At 37.8% G+C, this 27,508-nt stretch overlaps 2 protein-coding genes across 17 annotated transcripts in view; one reads left to right on the top strand and one right to left on the bottom strand.

The window, feature by feature from the left end:
• The window catches only part of vsig8a (V-set and immunoglobulin domain containing 8a), a 91,453-nt gene extending 67,465 nt beyond the window's left edge, over window positions 1-23,988 (top strand). Inside the window, exons 2-8 of one of the 3 annotated variants that reach the window (XM_026174320.1) lie at window positions 5,056-5,231; window positions 7,654-7,858; window positions 9,670-9,822; window positions 10,474-10,596; window positions 12,815-12,956; window positions 21,259-21,319; window positions 23,398-23,456. In XM_026174320.1, the coding sequence (XP_026030105.1) occupies window positions 5,056-5,231; window positions 7,654-7,858; window positions 9,670-9,822; window positions 10,474-10,596; window positions 12,815-12,956; window positions 21,259-21,301 (842 nt within the window). In that variant the 3' untranslated portion in view covers window positions 21,302-21,319; window positions 23,398-23,456. Of the gene's footprint in view, window positions 1-5,055; window positions 5,232-7,653; window positions 7,859-9,669; window positions 9,823-10,473; window positions 10,597-12,814; window positions 12,957-21,258; window positions 21,320-23,397 lie in introns of all 3 variants that reach the window. The other 2 variants (XM_026174319.1, XM_026174318.1) reach the window with 2 other exon arrangements.
• A 7-nt stretch (window positions 23,989-23,995) lies between these two features.
• vav2 (vav 2 guanine nucleotide exchange factor) overlaps window positions 23,996-27,508 on the bottom strand; it is a 203,006-nt gene continuing 199,493 nt past the window's right edge. For all 14 annotated transcript variants that reach the window (XM_026174291.1, XM_026174297.1, XM_026174299.1 and 11 more), the window contains one exon: window positions 23,996-26,691. In XM_026174291.1, the coding sequence (XP_026030076.1) occupies window positions 26,644-26,691 (48 nt within the window). In that variant the 3' untranslated portion in view covers window positions 23,996-26,643. The remainder of the gene's footprint in view (window positions 26,692-27,508) is intronic.

Genomic DNA, 27,508 nt, shown 5'->3' with positions numbered 1-27,508 from the left:
TGGCCATGGATAAAATGACTTTTTAAAACAGGCACAGAGCATTTAAAATAGCTGAAAGAAAATCATATATACATTTTAAAGAAATGTTATATATGTGTCCCCCTAAGACCTGAACTCTTTCATGGCATGTATTTGTAATTTCTCTTTGCTATTTGGGCTGATTGGGACCAAAACAAAGAATTGCCTGATTTTCTTTTTTTTTTACCTCATTTTTGTTTCTGAGAAAAATGAGATCCACATATGTGGACATTGATTTTAAATTTCGACAGAACAGTAGCAGTATAATGTGCTCGTAAGTGGATATCAGGGCCTTGTAAAGCAACATTTAATATTTTGGTCTAGACAACCCAAAATGTGATGTCCACATATGTGGACGCCAGGTCCTTCGAGGGTATAGTACAGTTCACATAAAGCACTTTATCCTCTGCCTCTAATGTGTTTTCTTCATGTGTCTGCTGAAGAGTACCCCACCTTTTCTTGTAGCAGACACGTGAGCTTTGCAGGGTTTTTTTAAGGAAAGAAAAAAGAAAGCAAATAATAAAAAACAGTTTTTCATCACTTTAGACGTCATGTACTCTTTTTTTAATAGCTTTTCATTTGAAACCATGGACATTTGACAAATGGTAGGTGTTTAGGTAGTGTATACAATAAATAAGGTGTACAGTAATTGTGTGTTTCCAGGAAGTTCTTTTTTGGGTGGAGGTGGTGGTGAGGTGGGGGGGGTATAAAAACAAACCAAAAAAATCAATAAAAACACATTTTAATGGGTAATAGGAGAGTGAACAGAGACAGACAACTTGGACAAAAAACACACAAAGCTTATTGTAGACAAAGCAGCAATTTGTGGCAGGTGATTTGCTTTCAGTGGAGTTCAGCTCTCTTCAAATTAGCACCCTGAGTTTCCCAGCCATTGTTTGCTCCTTCAGTTTCCCTTGTTTACAGAGAGATTGTATTGCATTGTTATTCAGCTGCCTGGACACTGATTTCCTCAAGCACATTTTGATTGGTTTTCTAAAATTGTACATAATTTGTATTCATTAACTTGTGATTACAAAAGGAAGAATGGAGGGTGTTGAAAGCAATATTAACAGCTGAATAGCAATATCAAGGTAACCTTTTGTTAAAGTGGTCACTATCCAATCAGAAAGCTTTATGGTAATAAGAAAGGGCTACAGGAGGAGCTCACATTAAAGCAAGAGCAACAGGTATCACACTGCTGTTGTTCCTTTGTATTCCACAGATAGATGCGTGTGTGTGTGTAGCACCTCCATTCAGGTAATATCAGTATAAAGTATCTATATGAATACTTAATTATTTTTTTTTTTACATGTGACGTATAAACTATATATTTGAGGACACTGTACTCATTATTTTGACCAGCTACTAGCGACTATTTTAAAAAGGAACAGTATGTTTAAACTAAGCCGCTCTCAGTTGAGAACAGGATTTTACCTCAGCTGCCCGCCCTGGCTCTCTGTGTTCTTGTTATGGGCTGCAGTTTTCTTGAGCCCAGGTAAGTACACAGACTGAATTACATGAATCTACCTATGCATGTATAAATGGTAAATATGGTGTATTTATCTACTGCATAATACTGTTTTAGAAAAACTAACATTAAGTAAGGCATATTTTTATGGACAGTAATTGAGACCTTCACATCTATTCTCTATTGAAGTCTGCTGAGACATAGAGCTCAGTGGTGTTAGTTTTCCATGTTACCATGGCGCCCGGGCTGTCCAATCAGAGATTACGTTTGGAGATGATTGTTGACTCCCTAATGTTCCTGGGACTCACATATGTGCAACGTTTGTGTGCGTGTGTGTTTTTCCTTTTTAGGGTGCGGCTCTTATACTGGGCAGCTCTTCTTATTTTGACTGAGAAGTATATTTAAAGTTTATTTTATTTTACTATAGACAAACAGAATTATCTGAAATGTAGTTTATGTACTTTTTCCCACTAAGCACTTACACTTGTGGTCAGAAGTTCACATACACTCATTATGGGTATGAATATCATGGTAATTTGTTTTGGCTTTTTAATGATTTATTTGAACTCTTCTATTTCTGGGTTGTAATGATTATATAGCATGCACCTTTAAGAATTTGTGTTGAGGGGGGGGGGATTTCTGTAGCCCACACAGGGTCAAACGTACACATACAGGGTCAAATATATTCATACATTCACTTAAATCTTTTATTAAGTGTACTTTAACTAGCAAGGCCAAGCCCTACTAACTTCTCAGTAGTGATCATTATTGACAATGACTGGTGGTTTCTCTTTGCCTACATAAAACATGTTTGGCATCACTCATTGGACTGACAAATATCATGAATTATGAGAAAGTCCAAGGAACTCAATTAAGATCTGAATTTACAGAAATTTGGAAGGTCTCTTGGAGACATTTCTAAACAATTACAGATTCCAGGATCATCAGTTCAAACAATTGTACATAAGTACGAGGTATACAAGTGTGTCATCCAGGGGTGACGCAGCATGAACTGGAAGCTGCTGGAACGCCACTGTCATTTGGCCAGAATGATAAGGTGTGTTTGAAGGAGTAAAGGTGGGGCTTTTAAACCTAAAAACACTATACCAGCTGTCAAGCATGCTGCATCATGCTCTTGGGCTGTTTTGCTGCCAGTGCCATACAATACAGAAAGGGGATGGAGTAATGAAAAATAACCATCTTCAGATTCTTCAACTCAAATCAACAGATGATTGAAACTTCAACAGAAGCATGACAATGTTCCCACACACACATCAAAACTGATTTTGAAATGGATAAAGCAGGCTGAAATCAAGCTTCTGGAACAGCTTTGCCAAAGCCCCGACCTTAACCCTATTGAATATTTGTGGACTATGATTAAAAGCAAAGTCCATTTAAGTTGCCAGGAAACAAACATAAATAGACTACAGATTCTAGATAAAATCACAGATAAATTTTTGGGATTTCATCTAGAAAAAGGGTTTTTTTTTGCGGGTTTTTGTTTGTTTGTTTGTTTTCACCTTTTGCAGCTAATTCAAAATGTTTGCATACCACAAAAGCCAGTTTTTCTTGTTGAGCTTGAAAATGCTGGCCTTGTGACAGAGCCAATACAATGATGCAAAGCTCTTTGAGATTAGTTTTGCCAAGAACAGCATAGAGTTACTTATTCTCTGAATCTCATTTTTCTTCTGGAGGGCTGCTTTAAAAAAAAATGTAACCAGTCTTAAATATTTCTTAATTTAATTTGTCCAAGTGCTTTTCATATCCCTTTGTGATATTTGGCTAAAACAATTATGTTTTCGTACTCAGCCTTCCTTTAACAAAATATCCTGAATCATTAGATGTGGAGACTGTAAACTGTGGCCCAGTAAGTGTGAAAATAGGATATTTATCACTGACAACAAAAATAAGGATTAGATTAGAATCAGTATGTGTGTAATTAATTTATTTTTACTTACAACTGGCACGGCTGTAATTAAACAGCTAGCCGAAATTTCTTAATTCTTTATTTATTGCAAAACAATAGACATGGAGGAGGCTCTGATGAGAAATCAATCAAATACAGTTGATACACGAGATGATAAAATAATAAGAATATGTAAACATATCTATGTAAACCTTTGGGAATGTAGATATTACTAAGAATAGGGTTTGTTGCAAAGATTCCACAGGAGATGGATAGAGGATGTAGTATGTAAGTTTTGTTCTAGATTGTCAAATATAGATATTATAGATGTTCTGCATTGTTTTTTTTCCCTGTTAAAATTGTTAATATGTCTCTTGGGCAGGTGGAGGGATGGGGAGTAGTGGCAGCCTTGAAAGACAGAGAGTGACCTGGTGTCTTTCCAAAGTTGTGTAGCTGCTGCACAGAATGAAGTAGGGTGATCAGAGCTAACTAGCATATTTTGTACACAATATGGTAATATTTCTGATATGAATCTAGATATAACCTTTTTTTTTTTCAAGTGAGTTCTGTGAAGTACTTGGTGTTTGATTCCACAAGTTGGCACCTGATGATGATGATGATGATGATGATGATGATGATGAAGCTCAGTTCTCATTTAGTTTTTAGGGGTTTTTTGTGTTTTTTTTTTTGAGGAACAGATGTTTATTAGTTCTCAAGATGCAGAAGCAAGATCCGGGACGATAACTGCAAAATTAAGTTTTGACTGGATGGATGATTTGAGTTGCAGATATTCCAGAAAATGTCTGCTTCTCATGCCATTGCCTCTTGATGAAGTAGGAGAATGAGAGCAGGATATTAATTTGAGAAATATGTTGCAGATGTGTGATACATTTTCCATACAGTGTACATCAAATGTTAGAGTAGAAATAGATGGTGCAACCTGTCAGTTATTGTTGCTGTTAATGTTTTGAAACAATGCTGTTTGGGTGTCTGACGGGAGCATGATTGATCTGAAACTAAGATGTCTTTACAGACTCTTTGATCTCTGACTTATCTGATGATTTAAGACGTCTCCATGATGAAAATGATTAAAAACATAGTGCTTCTTGTCCTCTTTTGTTTTTGTTTGATTGTTTTGCGTTTTTGTTTTTTGTTTTTTGGTTGTTTTTTTTGGGGGGGGGGGGGGTTGTCTGTTTAATTCTTGTTGTCTTTTAATTCTTGTTGTCTTGTTTTTCTTGTAGTATTTAGGAATTATACGGTTGGCAGCAGGACGAGTTGAGATAACTGAATATAAAAATAAATTGATGTTTTAACAATTGGAATTCAGCCTGTGATGAATAGTGGTGGATTGATCCAATGCTCAAGGTCATCATTTATTATTTTAAGTAGTGGAGTGAAACTGAGTCCAACCAGCATTGACAGCCAAAGGAAGGCATTGATGCCTGAGTATGTGATGTGACCTGTGCATTATGGGATTGGTAGTGTATTGTCTGCTACATTCCAACTGTGACTGTATAGGAGGAGAGAAGATTTATTTCAGTAAATTGAGTAATCAGAGATTTTTGGGGGGGGGATTCAGAAAGCTCTATCGTCTAATGCACTACCTTATGATGTTTATTTAATGTTTGCATTCCTTTGACGCAAGTGTTCTGAATGTTTTAAGATCTGGGATACACGCAAGGCTTGCAGGTGACATCCAAGGGCCCACAGACCATCCGTAAGGCAGAGGGAGAGAGTGTGACCTTGGGATGCAGCTACAAACCAAGCCCTCGTGACACTGGGGAACTTGACATTGAATGGTCTGTGATCAGTCCAGACACCACACAGAAAGATCAAATGGTAAGAAGTAATGTGAGATCGACCCAGACAATGCTATCTATAAAATGCATACAGGATGAATTTATTAAATTGCAGTATTCAGAAGTTTAGTTATTTTATGCCATTTCAAATGTTTGGAAACATTTGGTAATATTTTGGGTCTATGTACCAGTTATTTTTGAGAATATGTTCTTTGGGACAGATTGTTCCAGTTAAAAAAATCTACAGTTAAATAGTTCCACTGTTTGCTTATTATTCGTTAACTCTTTCAGATTTTATTCTTTCATGTTAAAGTTGAGTCATGCCTATATTTTCGCATGTCAATCTGACCGGCTGTAGCACTCAATAAAAAAGACTGGCATGCCCTTCACTGAAGCACATTGAATGTTGTCTCCATTTTCCCATTAAATTATTAGTAAGTCACAAATGCATTTCCAATAATAGCATCTGAAATTGTTAGCAAATGATTTGAACACGAAGGTCCATGAAATGAAAGAGTTCAACATCTCTCCCCATATTCAAACAAAGGTTCTGAATACAGCTAAGCGAGCTTATTAATGTTGCTGTTCCTGTTACTCATCACCACAGCAGATAATCTGTTTGAATCTCTTCCTGCCCTCTACAACCTTACCAGCCACTTGCAAATCTTCTCTCACCACACCCATAAACCTCCTCTTTGGCCTTTTTCTTTTCCTGTCACATGACAGCTCCCGCTTCAACATGCTTATCCCAGCATACCGGTTCTCGTTCCTCTTCACATTTCCAAACCAGCTCAATCTTGCCTCTCTTACTCCGTCCCGCATCTGTCAATCTCACCTGAGCTGTTGCTCTGATATACTCGCTCTTAATCCTGCTTATCATTTTCAGTCCCAATGCAAATCTTTGCAATCTTTAACTCAGCTGTCACCATCTCTGATCCACATAGGAGAGCTGTGTTAACTACCATCTTGTACACCATCCCTTTTGGTAGCCTTTTGTCATTAATCACTCTATTCACCACAAACTGCATGCACCCCTAATTAGGTGTCAAAAAAACCACTTCGCAAAACAATCCCTAAATCTTTTAATCTATTCGGATTTCACATCGTCTTTTTCTATTCTAAATCTCATGTGGTGCACAGTCTAAACTAATGTTCGTTCAAGGAGACTGGAGAGTTGATGAACTCTCACTACCTTTTAATTTCACAGGAATTAGTTGTTTATCCCATTTGCCTTTTAAATTAAACAAGTCATTAGTGTTTAAGACTCGGGAGAACGTTTTTTTTCCCCCTTTCATCTCTCCCTATGCAAAGTCGATGCAACGATTGACTAGATCTACTATGTATAATGTACCAATATTAAACACATTGTAAAATTGTGGTCTAAGTCAAAATTGAATGTGATATATTGTAGTTTAACGTATAAAGTAGTAGAGGCTTTGCTCCTAATTGTAAACTAGTAGACCTATTTATGCACATTTCCAGCTTCATGTCTTTATTCTTGTTCTTTACTAGGGGGTGGTTTTTGCATAATTCACAGTTCAAAATAATCATCATTTATCCTCTTCTGGGCTTTGGTACTGATTTTAGTTCTGTCTAAAAAAAGCAGTTTTAGTTTCTGTCTCTTTGAGCCCATTCTTCCTTTTTGCTAGCTTTCTTCTGACTGCCTGACAAAGGTTTGAACAGCTGGCAGATGGAGCTGGATCTAGAACTGTGACTGAAATGATGGATATCTTTTTTGACTGACATCATACATAGCCAAGAGTAGAAAAAATGTGGAGCACATATTGCATGACTTTTGTGTGTGTGTCTTATAGAGGGTACTTTTACTCAGTGACCTCATTACTTTTGCCATGTTTAGTGAAAAAAAAGGAAACATCTGAAAATAAGGAACAAACAATAGGTCCTCTGTAAAGAACTTACAACCAGCTAATGAGCACACAACTCTAATATCTGACCAAAAAGTGTATATAGATATGTTAATGTGTGATCAAACAATTTTTCATTTACAAGTCTTGCAAATGGGAAAAATCCTGTCATCCATATAAAACCAAAACCTGAAAGCATTAATTTTGAGTTGTTTCTCTTTTTGATGATGTGCAGATACACTACACTTGGTTCTTGGTTAAATGAGGAAAAAAAATCTAACTGCATTTCCATTTCTTACTAACTAGTTATTATGCCTTTTGGTGCTTGGCAGGTTTTTGTTTGTTTTTTTTTGCTGCTCCCTGCTGTTGCTGGAAATGAGACTGATGAGTGTTGTGAAACTGAGCCACAGTAAACGTGCTTTAAAAGTAAAACACTGAACTAAAAGAGATTTTTAGAGACCCTCTGAGGCCCAGATTTGGTGGTAATTCAACCAACCACTCATGGTACATTTAATTTAAGAAGACTGCATGTAACATTAACACCATTTCAGTCAATTGCTGAATTACGCTTATATTTGTCTTTATTTTTTCCATCAGCTTGTATCCTATACCAGTGGCACTAAGTACTTCTTTGGTAACCATGCATTTGAAAAAGAGCTCAGCTTTGCTGCTGGTGATCCCTCGATGGGTGACGCTTCACTGTCAATTGCTCTGCTGTCACCTGCTCACACCGCTACCTACCAATGTAAAGTGAAGAAAGCACCTGGAGTGGACATGCACAAGATGTCACTGGTGGTAATGGGTAAGACCAGGCTTTAGGTTGCGTCTCGCTGCATTATTTATGTCCATCACCTTTCCAAAATGCAGTGTTCTTGGTGTTTAGTACTTCAGGAGGCACCTTTTCTATTTAAGACTTGTCATGTCATAGTGTGATTGAGGATGGAGAATGCTAGTGATATGGTGCAACAGAGGCAGGTGATCCTCTGCGGTGACCCCCTAAAGGGAGCAACCAAAAGAAGTAGTAGTAAGAAAAAATTATTCATCTGATGACAAGTGAGTCCCTAAATTTGTGTTAAATGGGCCGATTTGATCTAGTGCTTCAACCATTTAATCTGCAATAAAGTTTTCCTGCTTTGTTAGAACATGCATTTTACTCCTTTTTATAACGCATTACAAAACCGATCGCTTAGAACTCATCATTTTTTAGAGTCCAGTAATCAATTGCGGGATAGTGAATACTTGCATGATTGAATTACACAATCTGAAATGAAGGTTCACTTACTAGCTTTCTCTGGACATCAGTCTTCATCAGTAGACGGAGTTTGCTGCGAATAGGCCGGTGTGTTTGCAATTTTACAAATGGAAATGAATGAACTGAAGGAAGATGGCTTTGTCTAAAACTAATGACACTTCACTAAGAGCCATTTGTCAGTGTACTGAATCTTAAAGTTTGCCAGTTGGGAAAAGGAACTTACTTAGTCAATCTCATCTATTTTGAAGACTGAGCAGTAACTGCGGTGGAGGACAGTCACCTCGCTGCCAGACTTACAGTTGAGTATGGTATTAAATAATGTGTCTCATAATGGAGCAGGTAATTGATGCAGTCCAACTCCCTCAGAAGTCCTTTAGAACCTACATCCAGAAGTCTAAACTGAGAGTGTACACCGTATTGTACAACTGTAGTGATGAAACATTCTTCAAAAAATACAAGTTTGCAAGCAATCTCGCAGCTAGGTCTCGGGATAGGAAGGAAATAACATCATTATTGTTTTGCAGTAATGTTTCAATTTAATAAAACATTTTTTGGGTTTAAAATGACCTGAAGAACATAATCTATCCAACCTGGGACCAAATTACCCACCTATATCTACCACAGCCTGAGTTATTTCTCCAATATTTTCTAAGAAGCATTTAAGTGTTCTAAAATTCGAGATAACATCACCTCCCTCCTCAATGAAACATACACATTGTTAAATAAATATCCATACCACACTCTTATATGTCAGTAGATAACCCATAGCTATTTTCTTGCTGACAGCAACACAAGGCAGTCCTGAGAGCCAGCAATTCATTTTATAGATTAGACTCCTTGTGCGATCGTGTATAGCATAAGTCGTTTGAAAAAAAAATATCTGGAGAAATTGGGGGACAGATTTTTGTAAATCTTCTTTCACTATCTAAATTGTGCAAATGTGCAACATGCTCAGAGTATTGTGTAACATTTTCAGTCTCACCCTAATGGGTAGCAATTTCGACCCTCTCACATCTCTTCACAACAAGATGGCATTGGTGTCTAAATTGTTCAGCCTTGCCATCATTAGCCATCAAGCTTTAACTCCATAAGGATTTGAAACATTAATTTGTCTTGGAGATGTGCTTTTTTGGGGTGATCCATAGATTTTATAGCATATCTGAGTTGGAAAACAAAAACAAGAAAACCCTCTGTATTGTTTGTATATGTAGCAAAACTCAGTCAAAAAGGTTCCCCCTTTTTCATCCTAAAGCTATAAAGCTGTGCTGTTTTATTTCTTTTTCTTTTCCCTTTCCTTTGAAGGGGAAAGAAATAGAATGGAAATGGCAATGGAAAATTATCCATTTGTTGTATGATTTCAGCGAAGCCGTCTGTACCTAAGTGCTGGGTGGAGGGAGGGGAACTGATTGGCAATCCTGTGTCTCTGCACTGCGAGTCTGCAAAAGGCTCCACTCCTTTAAAATACACATGGAGGAGAGAAAGAGCTGGCTCGATCGCTGATGGAGCCGCACAGAGTAAGTGTGACCTCTGCTGATGTCACAATGATACTGCACATCAAAGAGAATACGTGCATGCTCGAGAGTCTATGTATGTGTATATGCGTGTGTTGGAGGTTTGGAGGGGTGGGTGCCTTGGGACTGAGGCACTGTATCATTTGATGCTGTGTGAGCAAAAACTCAATGAAAATCATTTTCTTTGTGAGCGTCTATTATTTGCTAACTTTGTCACCTTTTTTCCAAAAAAAATACATTTTTTTTCATTGATTGCTTACATGGCAAAACTCCTGGGTGGCAATATTTGATAATAACATAAACCCTGAAGTTTTTAAAGCAAGACTATTATAATGGTAGCATTTTACCATGTTACTTGCATTTCTCCACATTAGTTCTCACTCTACAACTAGAAACATTTCCTTGTTCTTCCCAAACATATTTACTGCAAACTACATTGATCAGTGCCTTATATAAGCAGGGAACAACAAACACACTGCTTGCATGCATACGTAATGAATATCTGCTCCAAACCTGCATACTAATGAGCTTCATGTTTTTAGTTTTTTCATGTAGAGATGGCAGTTTGATCAATTTTCATTTGAGCGCCTTATAATGTACAGTATGTATACCCTGAATTAATCTATGCTTGTTGGCACGTGCTCATTTTCCCAGACAGTGTGACCGGAGAGCTGAAAATCAGCAACCACTCAGAGAGCTTTGCAGGGATCTACCTTTGTGAAGCAAACAATGCTGTTGGAGTAGAAAGCTGCACGCTGAACCTGAAAGCCAACAAACGTAAGAAAGCACGCTCACACAGACTGCTTGTGTTCACATGCATGACGGATGACGCACACATCAGATCATGAAAGACGTGGATGTTCGAGTTCATCCTCTTAAATCTCCTCTCTTTGTAGCTGTGCCAAAATCTCCTCTTTGCTGTGCTTTTCACACACTGTAACATTAGTGTGACGTTCCTTTTATGCTGTCTAACGATGATGGGAGAGGGACGCTTTCCGTGAGAAGAAAAACATTTATTCGCTGAAAGTTTTAGCCTTCTGTTTTTCATCGCTAACTTTTTCTGGTGTTAAATCACACAAGTGTAAAGTTATGATAATTCTGCTGCCAGCAGGTCTGCAGACCCTGTTGGCTTTCTACAATGCAGATGAAACAAAGCAAAAGCTATGTCAAAAAAAATATGTGGACTAATTAAATACAAGCAGAAACGCTAACCAATTTTAAGTGAGATGCCTTAAATGAGGGCAATCTATGTACAGTAATACATCTAAACAAGACAGATATGAGGGGTGTAGCAGAGCAGTCTCACAGGCAATGAATCTGTTGACAGTGAGTGCACCAGTGGGAAGTACAGTCTGTGTTACAGCCTGCCAGTACAGATGAGATCATCATTTAGTTTAAGACTCACACAACCATCTGCATCCGTTGGATCCATAGCACGAGTTTCTCTTTGGGCCTTGTGATCTTTGGAGCAGGCCCCAATGCATCTCGTCAGGTCCAGAGCCCCTTGAATAAGTGCTTAGATGTTAAGCTTCGAGCAGTGAATCATTCATAGTCATTCATTTTTATTCCAAGTGCAGGCTTCTGTCCTACACAAGAAGTGTCAACCCTTAGGCTCGTGGCCCTCAACCAAGGATTTGCAGCATAATTAGTGGCATATTATGGAATAAATGCAGGTAGAAACAGTATAAAACTAGCAGTTTTTAACTGCCAGGAAATATATTATTATACATTCATGCTTTTACATCCAAGTCTCAGGAAACCTACGTGTAGTTTTCATTGGACTATTGGCAATGGGGATATAATTTAAAGCACAACCGTGTTCTCCAGTAAACTTGAGATCAAAAATTTCCTGATCTGATAACAGCACTCAAAATCTGACAGGCATTGATGTCCCAGCATGATCTGACAATGTTTCAGTGTGCAATAATGAAACATCCATGATATGGCTTTGAGGTGTTTTGGGCCCATTGTCCTGCTGCAATATGAATCCTTCTCCACAAAGAGTGCCAACCACAGGCTGATGCATGCCACGTAGCATATCTCTATGAAAACTGGAGTGGTACTTCTTCTTGGTCAGGGTGAAAGTAAAATCACCCTACTATCATTCACTGTGAGCTTGATACACTGCAGTATCATTCTTTCCCCTGTTTGTCTCCTTTCACACACCTGTCTGCTAACACTACAAATATCAAGCATCCACCATAAAATCCGGATATATTTCATCCCACACCAGGAGTTGTTTCTCCTCCTGAGAGGTGGACTGCTACTTAATGTATTGATCTTTGGATGGTGTGCTTACTTTCGGTGTGCCTGATCATGCTTTGAATACAACTGTTGCACTTTCTGCAAAGGATTCTTGAGTACCATGCACCGTCACCTTAGAAACCTTCCGCTTATCCATTATTTGCCACAGAGAGAGAGCCCTTCTGTGTTTAGAATAATAATTTGACTTGACTTTTTCTTAGCTATGCTAAAATACTGCTACAGTTAAACAGAGTCAGCAATATTCTGCTGGAAACCCAAGGGATTGCCATGTTTATAACAGGTGAGCGATGGCTGTAAGTAAATTTACTTGAAAAAGCTTCTCATGAGTATATCAAGTATATCAGCCAAGCACTTTGCATGTGTTAGTGTGTGAAAGGAGAGATGTGTTGGAAAGCATTTTGTAGAGCAGGAGTGATATGCAAGTTCAAACCATTTACTCAAGAAAATCAGAAATTCATAAACCATTTTCAAGTACAGACAGACACAGACAGAGTGAGGCCCATAAGTAATTGGATAACATCACAGTTTAGCCTCTGGTGTACAGAGGCACAGTTCAAATCAATCAAGATGTGACTGAACTGTAGACTTTCCGCTTGGAAAGGGGTTTAACAAAAGTATGACAATTAACTGTTTAGGAATTACAGTTTTTATACTTTTATTTCTTTGGAACAAGATGTTAAAACAGAACTTCAGGATGAATAATTTTATGTTCTTCATACTTATTTTGCAGCTCCAAACAGAGCTGCTGTGATAGTTGGCACCATTGTTGGTTCCCTGCTCCTCATCTTTATCTTCCTGGTCTTTGTTGTGCTTCTGTACTGGAAGTTGAGCAGCAGACGTCGCTATGAGAAGGAATTTTCCAATGACATCAGGTACAGTGCAGATGCAGCAGTGCATTTTAAGATGATGATGATGGGCAGATAACTTACTTTCCTAAACTTCAGCTTCTATTAGTGCTGAATTTTACCAGCGTGCTGTGAACATTTGGATAGTACATTGTGTGATGTACGTTTTTTTTTTTTTTTTTTAATCAAAACCATGACACCAACGGCAGAGCTTTAACAGGCAGAGAGGCAATTAAACTGTAAGATATTAAACAACACACATCAAAGCCATTCAGATAAGAATAGAATATAAATCCCAGATATCAATTAAAACCAAACAAGAAACATGCAAATACAACAAAAGTATAGGGGGGGAAAATGACATGACACTCCATGTGGTAACATATCTCTTCTCCACCAGAGCTTTTTTTAAAAAAAAAAAAATGTTATGATTCTTTTTTTTGTAATTTAAGTGTTTATCGAAGTTATGCATAAAATAAAATGTACAGTATTTGATGGCTTCCTTTGTTCTAAGACTCATAGACAGTAGTCTGGATGACCGCCATCACTTCAAGTACTTTTCCTTCACGCAGATATGAAAACAAGAGAAAGAAAAGGAACAAACAGAACACAACACACAAACAAAGAAACATGTGTACGGATAGATACAGTTTGTAACTATATACATCCAGAGACATGGCAATTGAAAAGCCAACACACTCAGTAGCAGATGGTGACATAGCATTAGTACATGTTATTATAGAAAACAAACAAAATAAACAAACATTTAAACAACCATTCCTTCAATGATGAATATCAGCGATATCAGGCCTTATAGAACTCATATATAGCGGAGCCATTTTCCCCAGTGTTTTACAAATTTCTCATACTCAAAATTCACTAAAAAAGCAATCTTTTCCATCTTATAAATCTCAAAAGTTACATCAAAGTTACATCAGTCCAGCTATTTAATGTTGCTGGATCCTGTGTTAGCCACCTTTTGGTCAGTGCCTTTTTACTTGCAGCTAGCAGCACACCAAGTAAGTATTTATCTATACCCTTTATGTCTGAGGGTACATACCCTAAAAATATGGAGTTGAAATCAAAGGGTAAATATGTACTAAATATGTTTTGCATCACTTTATGGACTTCTCTCCAGTAGTTCTTAATATTCTTACAATCCCAAAATATATGATAGTGGTGTGCTGTTTCGTAGCCACAGTTTCTCCAACATTCACAACTTCCATCATCATAATTCCTTCCACATATGTGATTTTGTACTTTTCCAATATAAAGAACAAATGTTTTGGCATTCCTCTTCTGTAATTGCCAGACCTCCATCTTTCTTCTATCTTTCCTTTATATACTTTGTTGAATAATTGCTGAGATCATGAAGACTTTTGTATATTTGTGAGATTACACCTTTCTTAATATCGGACTTATAAGCATTTACAAAGAGTTGGATAAATGCCCTCGCTGTAGTGGCTATTTGGTTTTTAATGTTTCAAGTATAGAACTTTCTTAACTGTAAGTATCTATAGTGATCTTGGTTTTCTAAATGAAACGTTTGCTTTAAAGTTTGGAAACTCATAATTTCATCTTCCTTTACAATATCACATATCGATGTAATTCCTTTATCTATCCAGTTTTTAAAACTAGGGTCTATTTGATTTGGTGTGAATTCCGAATCATATGCACACCATTTTAATATTTTTATATCCTTCTCCAGCTTATTTTCCTTTACCACCATTTTCCAAACCCCTAGTGTGGCCTTTACCCAAGGATTTCTTATTTTGGAAATGGAGTCCTGTAGATTTCTATCTGCTAGAACTGCCTGCATATGCATATTGGTTATTGTTTTGCATTCAATTTCCTTCCATGCCGCTACATATGAGGGATCGCACCAGTGCAACACTGCCCTGATCATTGCTGAAGTATAGTATTTTTTTAAACATGGTAGGCCCCAGCCGCCGTACTCTTTGGGCAGTTGCAATGTTTTGTATCGTATTCTGGGTCATTTCCCTTGTCATATAAATCTAGAGATCGTTTTATCCCATTCAATAGAATCTTTTTGATTGATCTGGAGTGGGAGGGTCTGAAACAAATATAAACATCTTGGTAAAACATTAATTTTGATGGTTTCTATTCTAGAGCTTATGCTCAGACATGGGATATGATTCCATTTTGTAAGGTCGTCTTTGACTCTTTGATATAAATGGTTGTAATTTTTGTCATATAGTTTTTTTTTGTATCTTTAGTAAGTGTTACCTTCAGGTATTTAATTGAGTCTGTGTTTCATTTCAGTGGATGTGCTTGTTTGAGCTTTTCAGATGGACTATAATTGTAGGGAAGGGCCTCAGTTTTACTTAGATTCAATTTATATCCTGTTATTCGGCCAGTGTTTTTAAGACAGTTCATTACCTCCGGCAGAGACTCCTCGGGTGTTTTTAGGAATAAGAGAACATCATCGGCATAGCATGCTACTTTATGTTCCACCTCATTTATTGTAACACCCACGATTTTTCTGTTTTGCCTTATATATTGGGCTAGTGGCTCCAGAAATATAGCAAAGAGAAGAGGAGACCAGGCACAGCCTTGTCTCACTCCCCTCTCCAATGTTAGAGGTTGACCATTAATCCTAAACCTTGCAGTCGGGTTATCATACAATGCAAAATGTTATGATTCAATTCCTGTTCTCCACATTCATCACTACAATGCCGATTTTTTTCTTCCCCAACACCTTAAATTAAGGTGTACACATGCTGACCTTATAACTTTTAAAACTTACAGAACTGCAGGGGATACCACAAGTGTCTGGAGCAGTTTCTCAGATCTGTCTTTGAAATATCCTCCACGCTACACCATTAAATTTTTATTTATTTTTTTAAATAGCAAACTTTAATGCTCAATCTTTTGCAATTTTGTATTTGTGATTTAGTAGCTTAGGGGACTACATATTCAATTGTGTTCTGCAGCCTTTTGTAATTATAATTTAGAGAGCTTTAATTTTGGAAGGAATGTCAGACTTCCTATTTGATATAGAGAAAGCCTGACAAAGTGCAAGGTAATGTGATTTAAAAGTACTGTTTTACTACTAAAATAAAAACAGAGAAACATGTGGAACATGGTTGCATTTTTCAAGCAAAAGCTTTTAAAATAATATTCTTTGCTTTATGGAGGATCAGTACATAAGATCACCGACTTCTACACCCTAATTATAGCTTAGGGTAAAGACTAGAAACAAAAATTTAATTCCATTGATTGCCTTTTTTTTGTGGCAGATCATAAATGGATAGCTATTGAAAGAAAAAAAATGTTATAGCAGTGAGTACTGGTGTATATAATGTTTAAATCCCCAGTACGCCAAACACAATTTGTCTGTAAGCACACAGATATTTTACTGAGTGAGAGAAAAATCAGGCACAGTCCACTAGATGTGGTGTGACAGCTTCTTTTCTGTTCTTATATTTGAGACAGGTGGCCCAGCTTGCGCCCAGCTTTGCGAATGCCAGTTTTAAGGGGAATTTTGGTAGATGTGAATTCTTTCTAACACAAAAGGATGTATTTTAGCACAAAGTCTGATCAAGGTTTATGTAAACATATGTGTTATTTTAGATATCACCACTGTTAGAGGTTATATTTTGTAGGTAATATACAATCCACAGAATTGCATTAAGGTTTGGACAGTCAAAACACAAAAATTGTCTTCAGCAAATCCCAAGGTCTCCAGTGGGGGTAAGATCCAGACTCCATGGTGGTAAAATCCATGTATGAAAATAATGCTTTCTGAATCACTCATTCACAATTTCACCTCAGCGAATCCAAATTCGGGGGGGGGGGGGGGGTAAAACAAACCACAACTTGACGTAGAACTGTTTTCATGGGTGACAGTCGTGCGTTTGGCCCATTTCTGCACAACCTGCTGGATTTGTTTACTTTTTTGCTTTTATCTTACCTGATAGCCTAAAGGCTTTCGGGTAGAAAGCCCCGAAGGCTAACTTCCCCCGCTATTAGCGTCAGTCAATCCTACCTCCAAATACATCATTTCACTGGCTTGAAAAGATTTTGTAAAACTTTGCCATCCTCTGTAACTCTCTGCAGATTTCAAAAGCAGAGGATGTTCAAAGTGCATAATGTAAGGCAGTATTAAACACTGGCATGTAAACCATCTAAAAGCACTTTTAAAGAAAAGCAAATTATTTAAAGAAAAATAAAATGTGTCCCACAAATATTGAAATAAATATGCAGAGAATGGAGTTCAATACATCCATCCATTTTTTGCTTATCCATTCAGTGTCATTCATACTCCTGTTTAGAATCATCTAACCCTATTGACTGCATGTATTTAGATAGTGGGAAGAAGCCTGAGTACTCAGAGAGAGCCAGTGCAGATACAGGAAAAAATGTGAACTCCACACAGAAAGGCCTCAGCCAGATGGTGGATTCAAACCCAGAACCTTATTGCTGTGAGGCAACAGCCTGGAAAATGCTTGCTAAGATTTTTCTCAGCATATTGTCCAATATATTGAAGGATACGCTAATTTCCCTGTCTACAACATTTTAGTGGGATTCAAATCTGGACTTAAACCCGGCCATTCCATAACCCTCCATTCCTTCTTTCTAAGACCTTCCTTGGTGGACTTGTTAGCCTGTTTTGGATCATTATCCTAAGGTCCAGCTCCAGCTTTTGGACAGATGGCCTCACATCATCTTTAAGCAGTCTTTGATGATGCAGAATTCATGGCTAAATCAATGACTGCAAGCTGTCTGTTCCCTGAGGCAACAGAACAACTCCAAATCATAACAGCAACATGCTTCACAGTTTGTACAAAGTCCCTTTCCAGAAAAGCTGCCTTTGGTCTGCGTCAAACATGTCTGCTGTTTAAAATACTTTGGAGCTATTTTTAAATCCCATGAAAGACTCACAGGCATCAACAATGTCTTTACGCAAGGCCTTAGAGAGCTCTTCAGATCTTGGCACGATGACACCATATACCTCAGCAGCAGAGAGAACACCATGCCCTTGATGTCAGAGGTTTAAATAAGACAGGTAACTCTCTTCTAACGCGTTTACATTTCAAATACATCAACCATGCACAGGATGTATGTATTTTTTCACATTATTACCTATGTAATTCCTGTTACATTTTCTTGGGGGGTTGGTTTTGTACTTTGGCAGGAATGTTCAAAAAAGGCTTTGATGTCACTTCTGGTAGGCCAGACCATACAGTTTTCAACAGTATGGTTGGAAATGGGGGCAAGTTTTGAAAGTTTTAATCCAAATCTTGTTTGTTGTCGCTACCTCTAATTTTCCCATTAATTACATTTTTTAACCTACAGTAGACCTCTGCAAATTGCGAATCCTCTCGTTTTTTAGCCTTTTTTTGTGAAAATATTTTCATGGTTTAAAAATCCACATGTGAGAAAATCCAATTTGTTCATTTCTGGGTCATTATTTTTAGTGGAGTTTTCTCCCCTGCCCCTGGAACAGTGAAAACTGTGTAACTAGTTAAAAAGGGCATGTGGGACACCAAGCGCAGTGCTACTCTAGGGGCAACGTTCTGCAGATGACCTCATGTTCTGACATCTCTGAAAGGATTTCTCCTGTTGCAAATAAACATTGTCTCACCAAAAAGACAAAAAAAAAGAAAGAAAGAAAGAAAGAAAGAAAGAAATGTTGGAGTTGTGGTTCATATGCAGTTGAAAACAGCCCACATGCTTTCAAAGTAGACATTGAAACGAGTGCAGTGTCAGTGTGGGAGGACAGTGTTGTGCACAGGAGACAGAAGCACTTCAAGCCACAATACTTATACACGGTTTTCCATATCTGTGACATACTGAGGTTCAACACGTTTCACATGAACAAGTCATCAGAGAGAAATGCTAATAGATGGAAAATGGCAAAGCTCTAATAACTTGAGTGATGACAACTATAGTTAATGTCAAATCCACTGGGTACTTGAGTTTTCTGGATAAAAAGTAAAGAAAGCAGCTTGAAAAGTTCAGATTAGTCACAGGGAGAATCATATCAATTAAAATAGTGACTCAGCTCTCCATCATGGCCAAAACATGGGAGATGTAGCATTTCACACTGAATCAAAGCACTGGGAGCACTGCTGCTGGACAGATACTTATGACTACAGTGATCCTATAACTGAGGATGAAATTGGTAGATTGAACAGTGTGACTTAAACTTGAAAGCAACAGTTGCTTATTTAGACATCAAGCAAATATCACGCAAAACCGTCATGCATTTGGAGTCAATCTACCTGACAAAAATACACGTCAACCTATTTATCGGCCTGCAGGGGGCTGAAGCCTGTCCAAGTTGACTCATTTGATCCAGGCTTAACATAAATAATCCTAGATGAAATAATCCAGGCTTCAGTGTGTAAAGCAGTGTTACATTAATTACAGCAGCTATAAAGAAGTCATTTTAAAAAGAAACAAACCCTTTGTATAAAGATTTTTTTTTTTAAAACATCAAAAAATATTATAATTATACATTATTATGCAGGAAGAATGAAAATGAATAGAAGCACAGAAGAAAACAATAGGTATGAATCCATTAATAACTTGCAGCTAATTCTGTATGCAGGTTAACAGTTTTCAAATCAGCCTTTATATAAATTATGAGCGAAATGGTTTCACTAGTAGAATAAAGTAGGTGTGGGAATACCTTGGAAATAAGATACTAATTAGAGTTTAATTAAACTAGTACACATTCAGGTCAGGGCAGTTTTTTTTCCCCTCATAGGATGCTACACCCAACACACCCAAGAGCCAAACTTGCCCAATTTTTCCATTTCTGCTAAACCAGGATAAGTTTATTCCCTTTACCGACAAAAACATGAGTCCTTGGCTGGCACAGGAGAAAAGAAAATTCCGAATTCGATAGGTGTAGGATGTTTTCTTTGACAGAAAAGCAGATTCCAGCTGGTATTTCAAAGTTACATAAATGCAGAATGCAAAGTAGCTAAGCTTGGAAGCTGGCAGTGTTGACGAGGAGAGATTGTATGCTTCTGTATGCTGTTGTCAGTGTTTGCTGGTTGAAACCACCACCAGAGTGAATGTTATGCTTTAGTAGAAGAGGAGAAAGTTAAAGCAAGGTCTGCTGTGAAAGTAGGGACCCCTGGGAAGAGCCTCCAAACAGGCAAAAACAACAAAGATCTCTGCTTTTACCTACAGGGAAACATTATTTTGCTCGGTAAATAGTGTATGTCCAGTGTGTGTGTGTGTGTGTGTGTGTGTGTGTGTAACAAATATATAGAAGGCAACTAAAAAATAAGACTGCTATTTTTCATAAATACCACAATGTGTTTAAAGTGGGCTGTACTAAAACACTTTACATTTTTATCCCATTATTTCTTCCAAAATGTTTTCATTCCTTTTATTTTTGATGAATGCAGAGATATAACTGTTCATATCCTTCACAATAAGCATAACCCAAACCACTGACAGTAATGTAGGTTACATTACTACTTTAGCCACTAACCTTATAAGCCTAAACAAATGTTGAGGAGATTAAAAAGCTAGTATTTGCAGCATTGCCTCTTATATATTTTAACGCTGATATTTCAAACTGAAACAACACACTGAGCTTGCCAGTGTTTCCAAATAGAAATAAATCAATTTAGGATCCCAGTACAAAAACTGTTCAGTAATAATGCTAACAGCCCTCCTTTCCAGAGCACTGCATTTGCTAAATCCAATGGCAATATTATTGTTCTGTTCTGATAAGAGAGGAGCCTTCATGTGCAGTGTTTTGTTCTTTGTAGCTGCTGCTACACTGGAGCTGGTTAATCTATGGCTCGATGTGCTTGCTCTTGTAAAACTACTGACATACTAAACATATTGGAATATGACAATTCTGATATGTTAAAAGCCTTCAAGGTTAAATACAAAAGCTGTAGAACATTCCAACATAGACATCTATAGTTTTTTGTTCCATGTTGGTTTTTGAGCTATGATATGCAGACTGCTCCAAAGTCTACACTTGCTGTTCTATCCATCTGTTTTGAAAGTACAGCCAGACCAACAACTTGTGTTGATTTGTTTTGGGCCAGCAAAAAAGCCAGTATTTAATGATTCTAGTGGAGTATTGGTTTGGACTTTATTATTGTTCACAGGTGGTCCTTTCTGAAGGAAATAATGTCTGAAAGTTCATTTGATGCAGTGGCTTTCTCCTTTGAACGTAAAGTTAGTGAGAATTTGGTTGGATGGGGGCATATTCGCCCAAATAATAAGCTTATCCTGAAAATAAAGCTAGATTCATACTATGAAAGCTTAGCAGTTAAAGTGGATCTACAATCCATGCATCCATTCATTCTCTGCCAATTCTCTAATTCAGTGTTGCAGGAGGGCTGGAGCCTATATCAGCTGCCGCTGGGTAAGAAGCAAGGCAAGGCAAGGCAAGTTTATTTGTATAGCACAATTCAACAACAAGGTGATTCAAAGTGCTTTACAGAGACATTAGAAACAAGAACAAATAAAAAGCATGATTTAAAATTGATTAAAACAAGCAAATAAACTAACTAATTAACAAACAACAGTATATAAAATCAAAACAGATAAAATCAGAACAGTAGATACAATCAGTAGTTAAATGTAAGTTTTGAAATTTAAGCTTAAAATGTGGATTTGGTGCTTTATTCAATTGCAGCTGAGAACAGGTGAGTCTTCAACCTGGATTTAAATAAACTGAGTGTTTCAGCTGATCTGAGGCTTTCTGGGAGTTTGTTCCAGATATAAGGAGCATAAAAGCTGAATGCAGCTTCTCCGTGTCTGGTTCTGACTCTGGGAACTGATAAAAGACCGGATCCAGATGACCTGAGGGATCTGGATGGTTCATACTGGGTCAGGAGGTCATTGATGTATTTTGGTCCTAAACCATTCAGAGCTTTATAGACCAGCATCAGAACTTTAAAGTCTATCCTCTGATGGACAGGCAGCCAGTGTAAGGACCTCAGAGCTGGGCTGATGTGGTCCACTTTTTTGGTCTTAGTGAGGACTCGAGCAGCAGAGTTCTGAATGAGCTGTAGTTGTCTGACTGATTTTTTAGGTAGACCTGTAAAGATGCTGTTACAGTAATCAAGCCTACTAAAGATGAATGCATGGACTAGTTTTTCCAGGTCCTGTTGAGACATCAGATCTTTTATCCTTGATATATTCTTGAGGTGATAGTAAGCTGACTTTGTTATTGTCTTAATGTGTTTTTCTAAGTTTAGGTCTGCATCCATCACTACACCCAAATTTCTCGCCTGGTTTGTGGTTTTTAGATGTATAGATTGAAGTTCTCTGGTGACCTGTAATCGTTTTTCTTTGGCGCCAAAGACTATTACCTCAGTTTTGTTTTTGTTTAGCTGGAGAAAATTGTGGCACAACCAGTCATTGATTTCCTCAATGCATTTACCAAGAGCCTGTACAGGGCCTCGGTCTCCTGGTGACATTGTGATATATATTTGTGTGTCATCTGCATAGCTGTGATAGTTTATTTTGTTGTTGTTTATAATCTGTGCCAGTGGGAGCATGTAGATGTTAAACAGAAGGGGTCCCAAGATGGAACCTTGGGGAACTCCACATGTGATACTTGTCTGCTCAGATGTGAAGTTACCTATTGATACAAAGTAGTTCCTGTATTCTACGTATGTTTTGAACCAGTTTAGTACAGTTCCTGAAAGACCTGTCCAGTTCTCCAGTCGTTTGAGTAATATGTTGTGGTCAACTGTATCAAATGCTGCACTGAGATCCAGTAAAACTAAGACTGACATTTTTCCACTGTCTGTATTCAGACATATGTCATTGAACACTTTGGTCAGAGCGGTTTCAGTGCTGTGATTCTGTCTAAAACCTGACTGGAAGGCATCGTAGCAATTATTCTGTTTTAAGAAGTAACTGAGCTGTTGAGAAACTGCTTTTTCAATGATCTTACTTAAAAACGGGAGATTTGAGATCGGCCTGTAGTTGTTCATTTGTGTCTTGTCAAGATTGTCCTTTTTCAGTATAGGTTTGATTACAGCAGTTTTTAGTGATTCTGGAAACACACCTGATAATAAAGAAAAGTTGACGATCTGTAACAGGTCTGACTCTAAAGTCTTTGAGACCTTTTTGAAAAAACTTGTTGGCAGGACATCTAAACAGCAGGAGGAGGAGTTCAGTTGACCTAAGATGTCCTCCAGGGGACAAGCAGGGGAAAGGCACTCTGAAGTCAGAGTACCCAGAGAGAACCTCCCCTATACAGCCAGAAAATATTTTACAAACAGTATTTTTTGTAAAAGCCAGATTGCTTATTTGTTGCCAGTTAGAGGACTCTTATAACTCTCTTCTGTTTTGGACTAATTACAGTAACAAACCAAACATGTTAAACTGTAACTTCAAATAGATTTTAGTATTTCAGTTCAAATAATCACCCGTTTTTGCCCAGCTTCTGCATTTACTGTCTGTAGAGATGCTCCTTTAACTCCCTCTATTCCACTTTTATGTCAAACAGGGAGGACGCGCCACCTCCTGACAGCCGCCCCGTCAGCCGTCACACAAGCCAGAGCGCCAGTCAGCTCCCACAGGTCACTTACTGCCCGGTTGATGGCACTGAGGTGATGTCGTTGAATGAGGGACTCAGCCACACTCCTTCCAGCACCAGCCATGGACACAGGCCGGTCAAACACACACCAGCAGAGTATAACAGCAAATATGGATATGCAGTGTGACACTCAGAGCGAGCTCAATTAAAGAGAAGTTTCAGGACAGTTTGAAAACTTGAAACTGAAAATGTGCAATAGTGGCAGTCCTGCCGAGACTTTAATTAACTAAATTCAAAGCTATGCACTGTGAGCAGTCTATGATAACATTGTTCAATGTGATTGCTTTAAGATAATCTTAGTAAAAGGAAGTTCTGTTATTTGATTGGCTTGGATATATTAGATTGTATCCTTCAACATTTAGGTGGATGTCTATAAAGCAGATCATCAAAATATGTAGCTATAAAAAAGCATTAATTCAAGAAATTCACTCTACTGTGGAATTTGGAGATTTACGTTTGGGTGTTTTGTGACGCAATTTTGCAATAAAAAAATGAAAAGAATCCAGTCTCAAATTTAAACCAAAAGAAATATTTATTCATGATAGATCTCATTTGGAAATACTCAACCATCCAAAAAATGTACACGAGTAAGTACTTATTTTTTTCTGAGGATGAACTGACAGGAGTTGAAATATTAATAGCCACATGCAATGGGTTCTTGTCCACTACAAAAACCAAAACCAAAACAAAAGAAAAAAGTGACTACAGCTGATGTCCCCCAAACCCCTTATTCCAGACAAAAAGGAGGCTTCCTGTGTGTCCCCGTTACACAGTGGTAGGACTTTGTGTTTTCCAGGGCATTTGGCCTTTGGAACAATTCACATCTTAGACGGTTACATGTTTAGAATCTAAACATTTTGGCATCCTCTGCTCCATAAGCCTTTGTGAACCAGCCAGAGCTGATGTGCTCAGTGTTTGCACTTTACTTCCAAAGGTTTTTGTTAAGTTGGTTCAAGCTGTAATGACTGACTTGTGTTTTTGACCTATTTGCAGCAAGAAAGCAGTCTTCATTATAAACATCTACATACATTCAAATTTTAGCAAAGCCTTTTTTATTGGTTGTGTGCTGAATCAATACAATACCAAGCATGACCTCATTCACTGCTGCTGCTATTTTTAGATCACCCTGTGTGGGTCCTGTTCTATCCCCTTCCACTCTAACTCACACTAGGTCTCCCACATTGTGTCAAAATGGCAACCATTCAGCTTAAGAGTGCGCAGCCCCATGATGTCAGGAACGCATATGGCTGAACTGATGTGCTGCCTCTGGGCTTGAAAACTGCTAACTCCTAACTGCAATCTGCCCAGCGACGGAGACCTAACTCTTACCACCAGTGATGGCTGGGAAGTTGGGTTAGTTGGATACAGTCACATCCCTACTTTCTGCACAATTTGAGATCCATGGTAAAACTACAGAAGCAGACATTGTGAGAATAAAATTAATAAAAGCAGCAGCACTTTAAGTGGCCCACGGGTGCACAAGTACATGACCCTGAAGGAGTCCTTGATGTTTAGCGACAGAGTCAACTGCCTTTCAATGTCCGCATATATCAACATGGTAATTTTTTGGAAAATGAGAAGACTGAAGTGAAAGCCTTTCATTAAACTGTAGATCGTGTTAACAACTGAACCCTTTAAAAGAAAGAATTGCCAAGGTCAAATATTTCAAAAAATATTAATACCTGTAAAATACTAGATTCAGAAAGCTGCCTGGTACATTTGTGCTGTCAATAGAAAAACTGATGCCAGCACACTGTGGTGTAAATAGCTATAAATCGTGTATGGCAGGAAGAAATGAGTGGAAATAAATGGAAACACTAAGCACCGCAACCCTAGAAAATCACAAAGCGATTAAGTACATCTTCTGTGGTTTAACGTCTATAGCACACACAGTTTTTCTTCAGATTAAAACACTGATATTAGTCTGCACAACACGAAAATAATTTTCACACAGGAACATTTAAATTAAGGGGGATACAATCCCATCACCTGATCAACTCTTTAGAAAACAGTAAGGCAAGGTAGAAAAATCACAAATCAATTAAATCCTGTGCAGACACTGAAATACAGCTAAATTTGGCTTTAAATAATAATAATGATAATAAAAAAAATTCTTGGTCCAGTTTAAAAAAAAAAAGAAAGAAAAGAAGCATGATTCTGTGCAAGAAAAATCACATGACAGTTTTCCCTTTCGTATCCATCTTACTGACGACTGACTTGTAGACTGTGTATGGCATTGTGTTGGCTATAAAAAAAAAAGAAAAAGAAAAACACATCCAGTGAGTTCATCCAGCGGCCATTTAGGAAATAAATGCCTCACCCTCTTGTTTTCGGGGGCTCAAGCTCCTCTTTTAGTGAAGTATTTTTGAGCATGGCAATGTTCTTGAGTGGCTGAAGTTGAGGTTCAGTAAGCAACACCCATTCTTCAAAGGCACCATACTGTACATTGGTCTGTGTGTGCGTGCGTGTGCGTGTTTATGTGGGCCACATGTGAGCACATGCATACATGGAGAAGTAAAATCAGTCAACAAAGTCGATTCCCTCCACTGGTGTCAGCCCACAAGGCATCACCATGACAACTAAGGCAAAATCTTTCAACATAAAAAAACACAGCATCTTTTTTTTTTTTTTTTCTTATTTTAGGTTTTCGGATCAGATTCTTTGCTTAAAATCAACTCCCCACAATAATCATTAGTAATGATGATAATCTCTATTCAATAAATTATCTATACTGTACAATTATTTCACCTCGCGTAGACCTGCAAAAAAAGGGGGGCCTTTTTTTTTTTTTTTTTCAAAGTAAAGCTATCAGCAGTCAGTTTCTGCTGTGTCCTCAGTCCTCAGTAAAGTCTCTGCAGAGCACACAGAGGCTGACAGACAGCAAGCCATTTTTTCCTTTTTTCCCCTGTACAGAAATTAAACAGGACATCCAGCAAAGACAAAAGCTGATGCATAATTGAAGATAAACAGAGTAGAAACACTCGCTGAAAAATGAGTATCCAGCAAAACAACAAAAAAAGTTCTTTGTTGGTTTTTTTGTTTTGTTTTTTTTCCCCTTGTGTTATTTTCCTGGAGAGACTGAGTAATTTTCTCTGAGAAGAGTAGATAGAAGATGGTTCCTGATTTAAAGGGAGCCAGACCAGCAACATCTGAGCCTTACTGCACTCCTTCTTCATCCACATAAGTTGAAGGAAACCATCCAATCTGTAACATGAAACAGTAATTATCAGACACACACAGTATTTTACATCAACCAGTATAAACAAAAGATGTTAATTGGGTTCATTTATATGCTTTTTTTGTTTTGTTTACATGCTGTGAATCCATTGGATGTGCACCACGACTACATTAGGCCGAGAGCTCTCGGAGCTCTTTCCTCTATATTATTTTGGCAGAAGATGTGCGCTATTTTCCGATAACTGCACAGCTCAGCAGCAGCCTTGCCTCTGTTCTGAAAAAATACTTGAAGGCTACTTCAAATGCTACTTCAGCTGTTGCTAGGCTACGACTTCTCCTACTTGTTAGAATTGTAAAGCATGTACTGAACTAACAGAGATAATAGAAACACAAAGGTTGTATTTACAGCAACACAAAGACATCCATTAATACCTGTTGAGGTCTGTATCTGGGTATGTTTTGTCAAAAGAAAATCTCATCCTGAGTCTCTTAATTTTCCTGAATTGGACTGGGTGTTAAAATGCTGAAATGAGGTAGTTGAAAGTAGCAGATGTCTTAATTTAAAAAGAGAAGCAATAATATTTTATGTGCTCAAGTTAAGTCGTGATTCAATTACTAGCATGTGCACTGTCCATAAACACAGATCAGCACCATGCATATTGGCTGAATTAATCGCTGTGATGCCTGTGGTGCTCCACATGAATGTTAGGGTTGGCGTGATATGTGAAGATTTCAAAATAGTCATTTTTAATTCAACAGCAGGGGAATGAAAATATATTTGCAGGGACCACCGCATTTCATGTGCACACGTGGATTAAAACAATTCATATTTTGCCGTATTCTA

The sequence above is a fragment of the Astatotilapia calliptera genome, chromosome 7, assembly GCF_900246225.1.
Source record: "Astatotilapia calliptera chromosome 7, fAstCal1.2, whole genome shotgun sequence".
NCBI classification, from domain to species: Eukaryota; Metazoa; Chordata; class Actinopteri; order Cichliformes; family Cichlidae; genus Astatotilapia; species Astatotilapia calliptera.
This window is presented reverse-complemented; position numbering and strand designations above follow the sequence as displayed.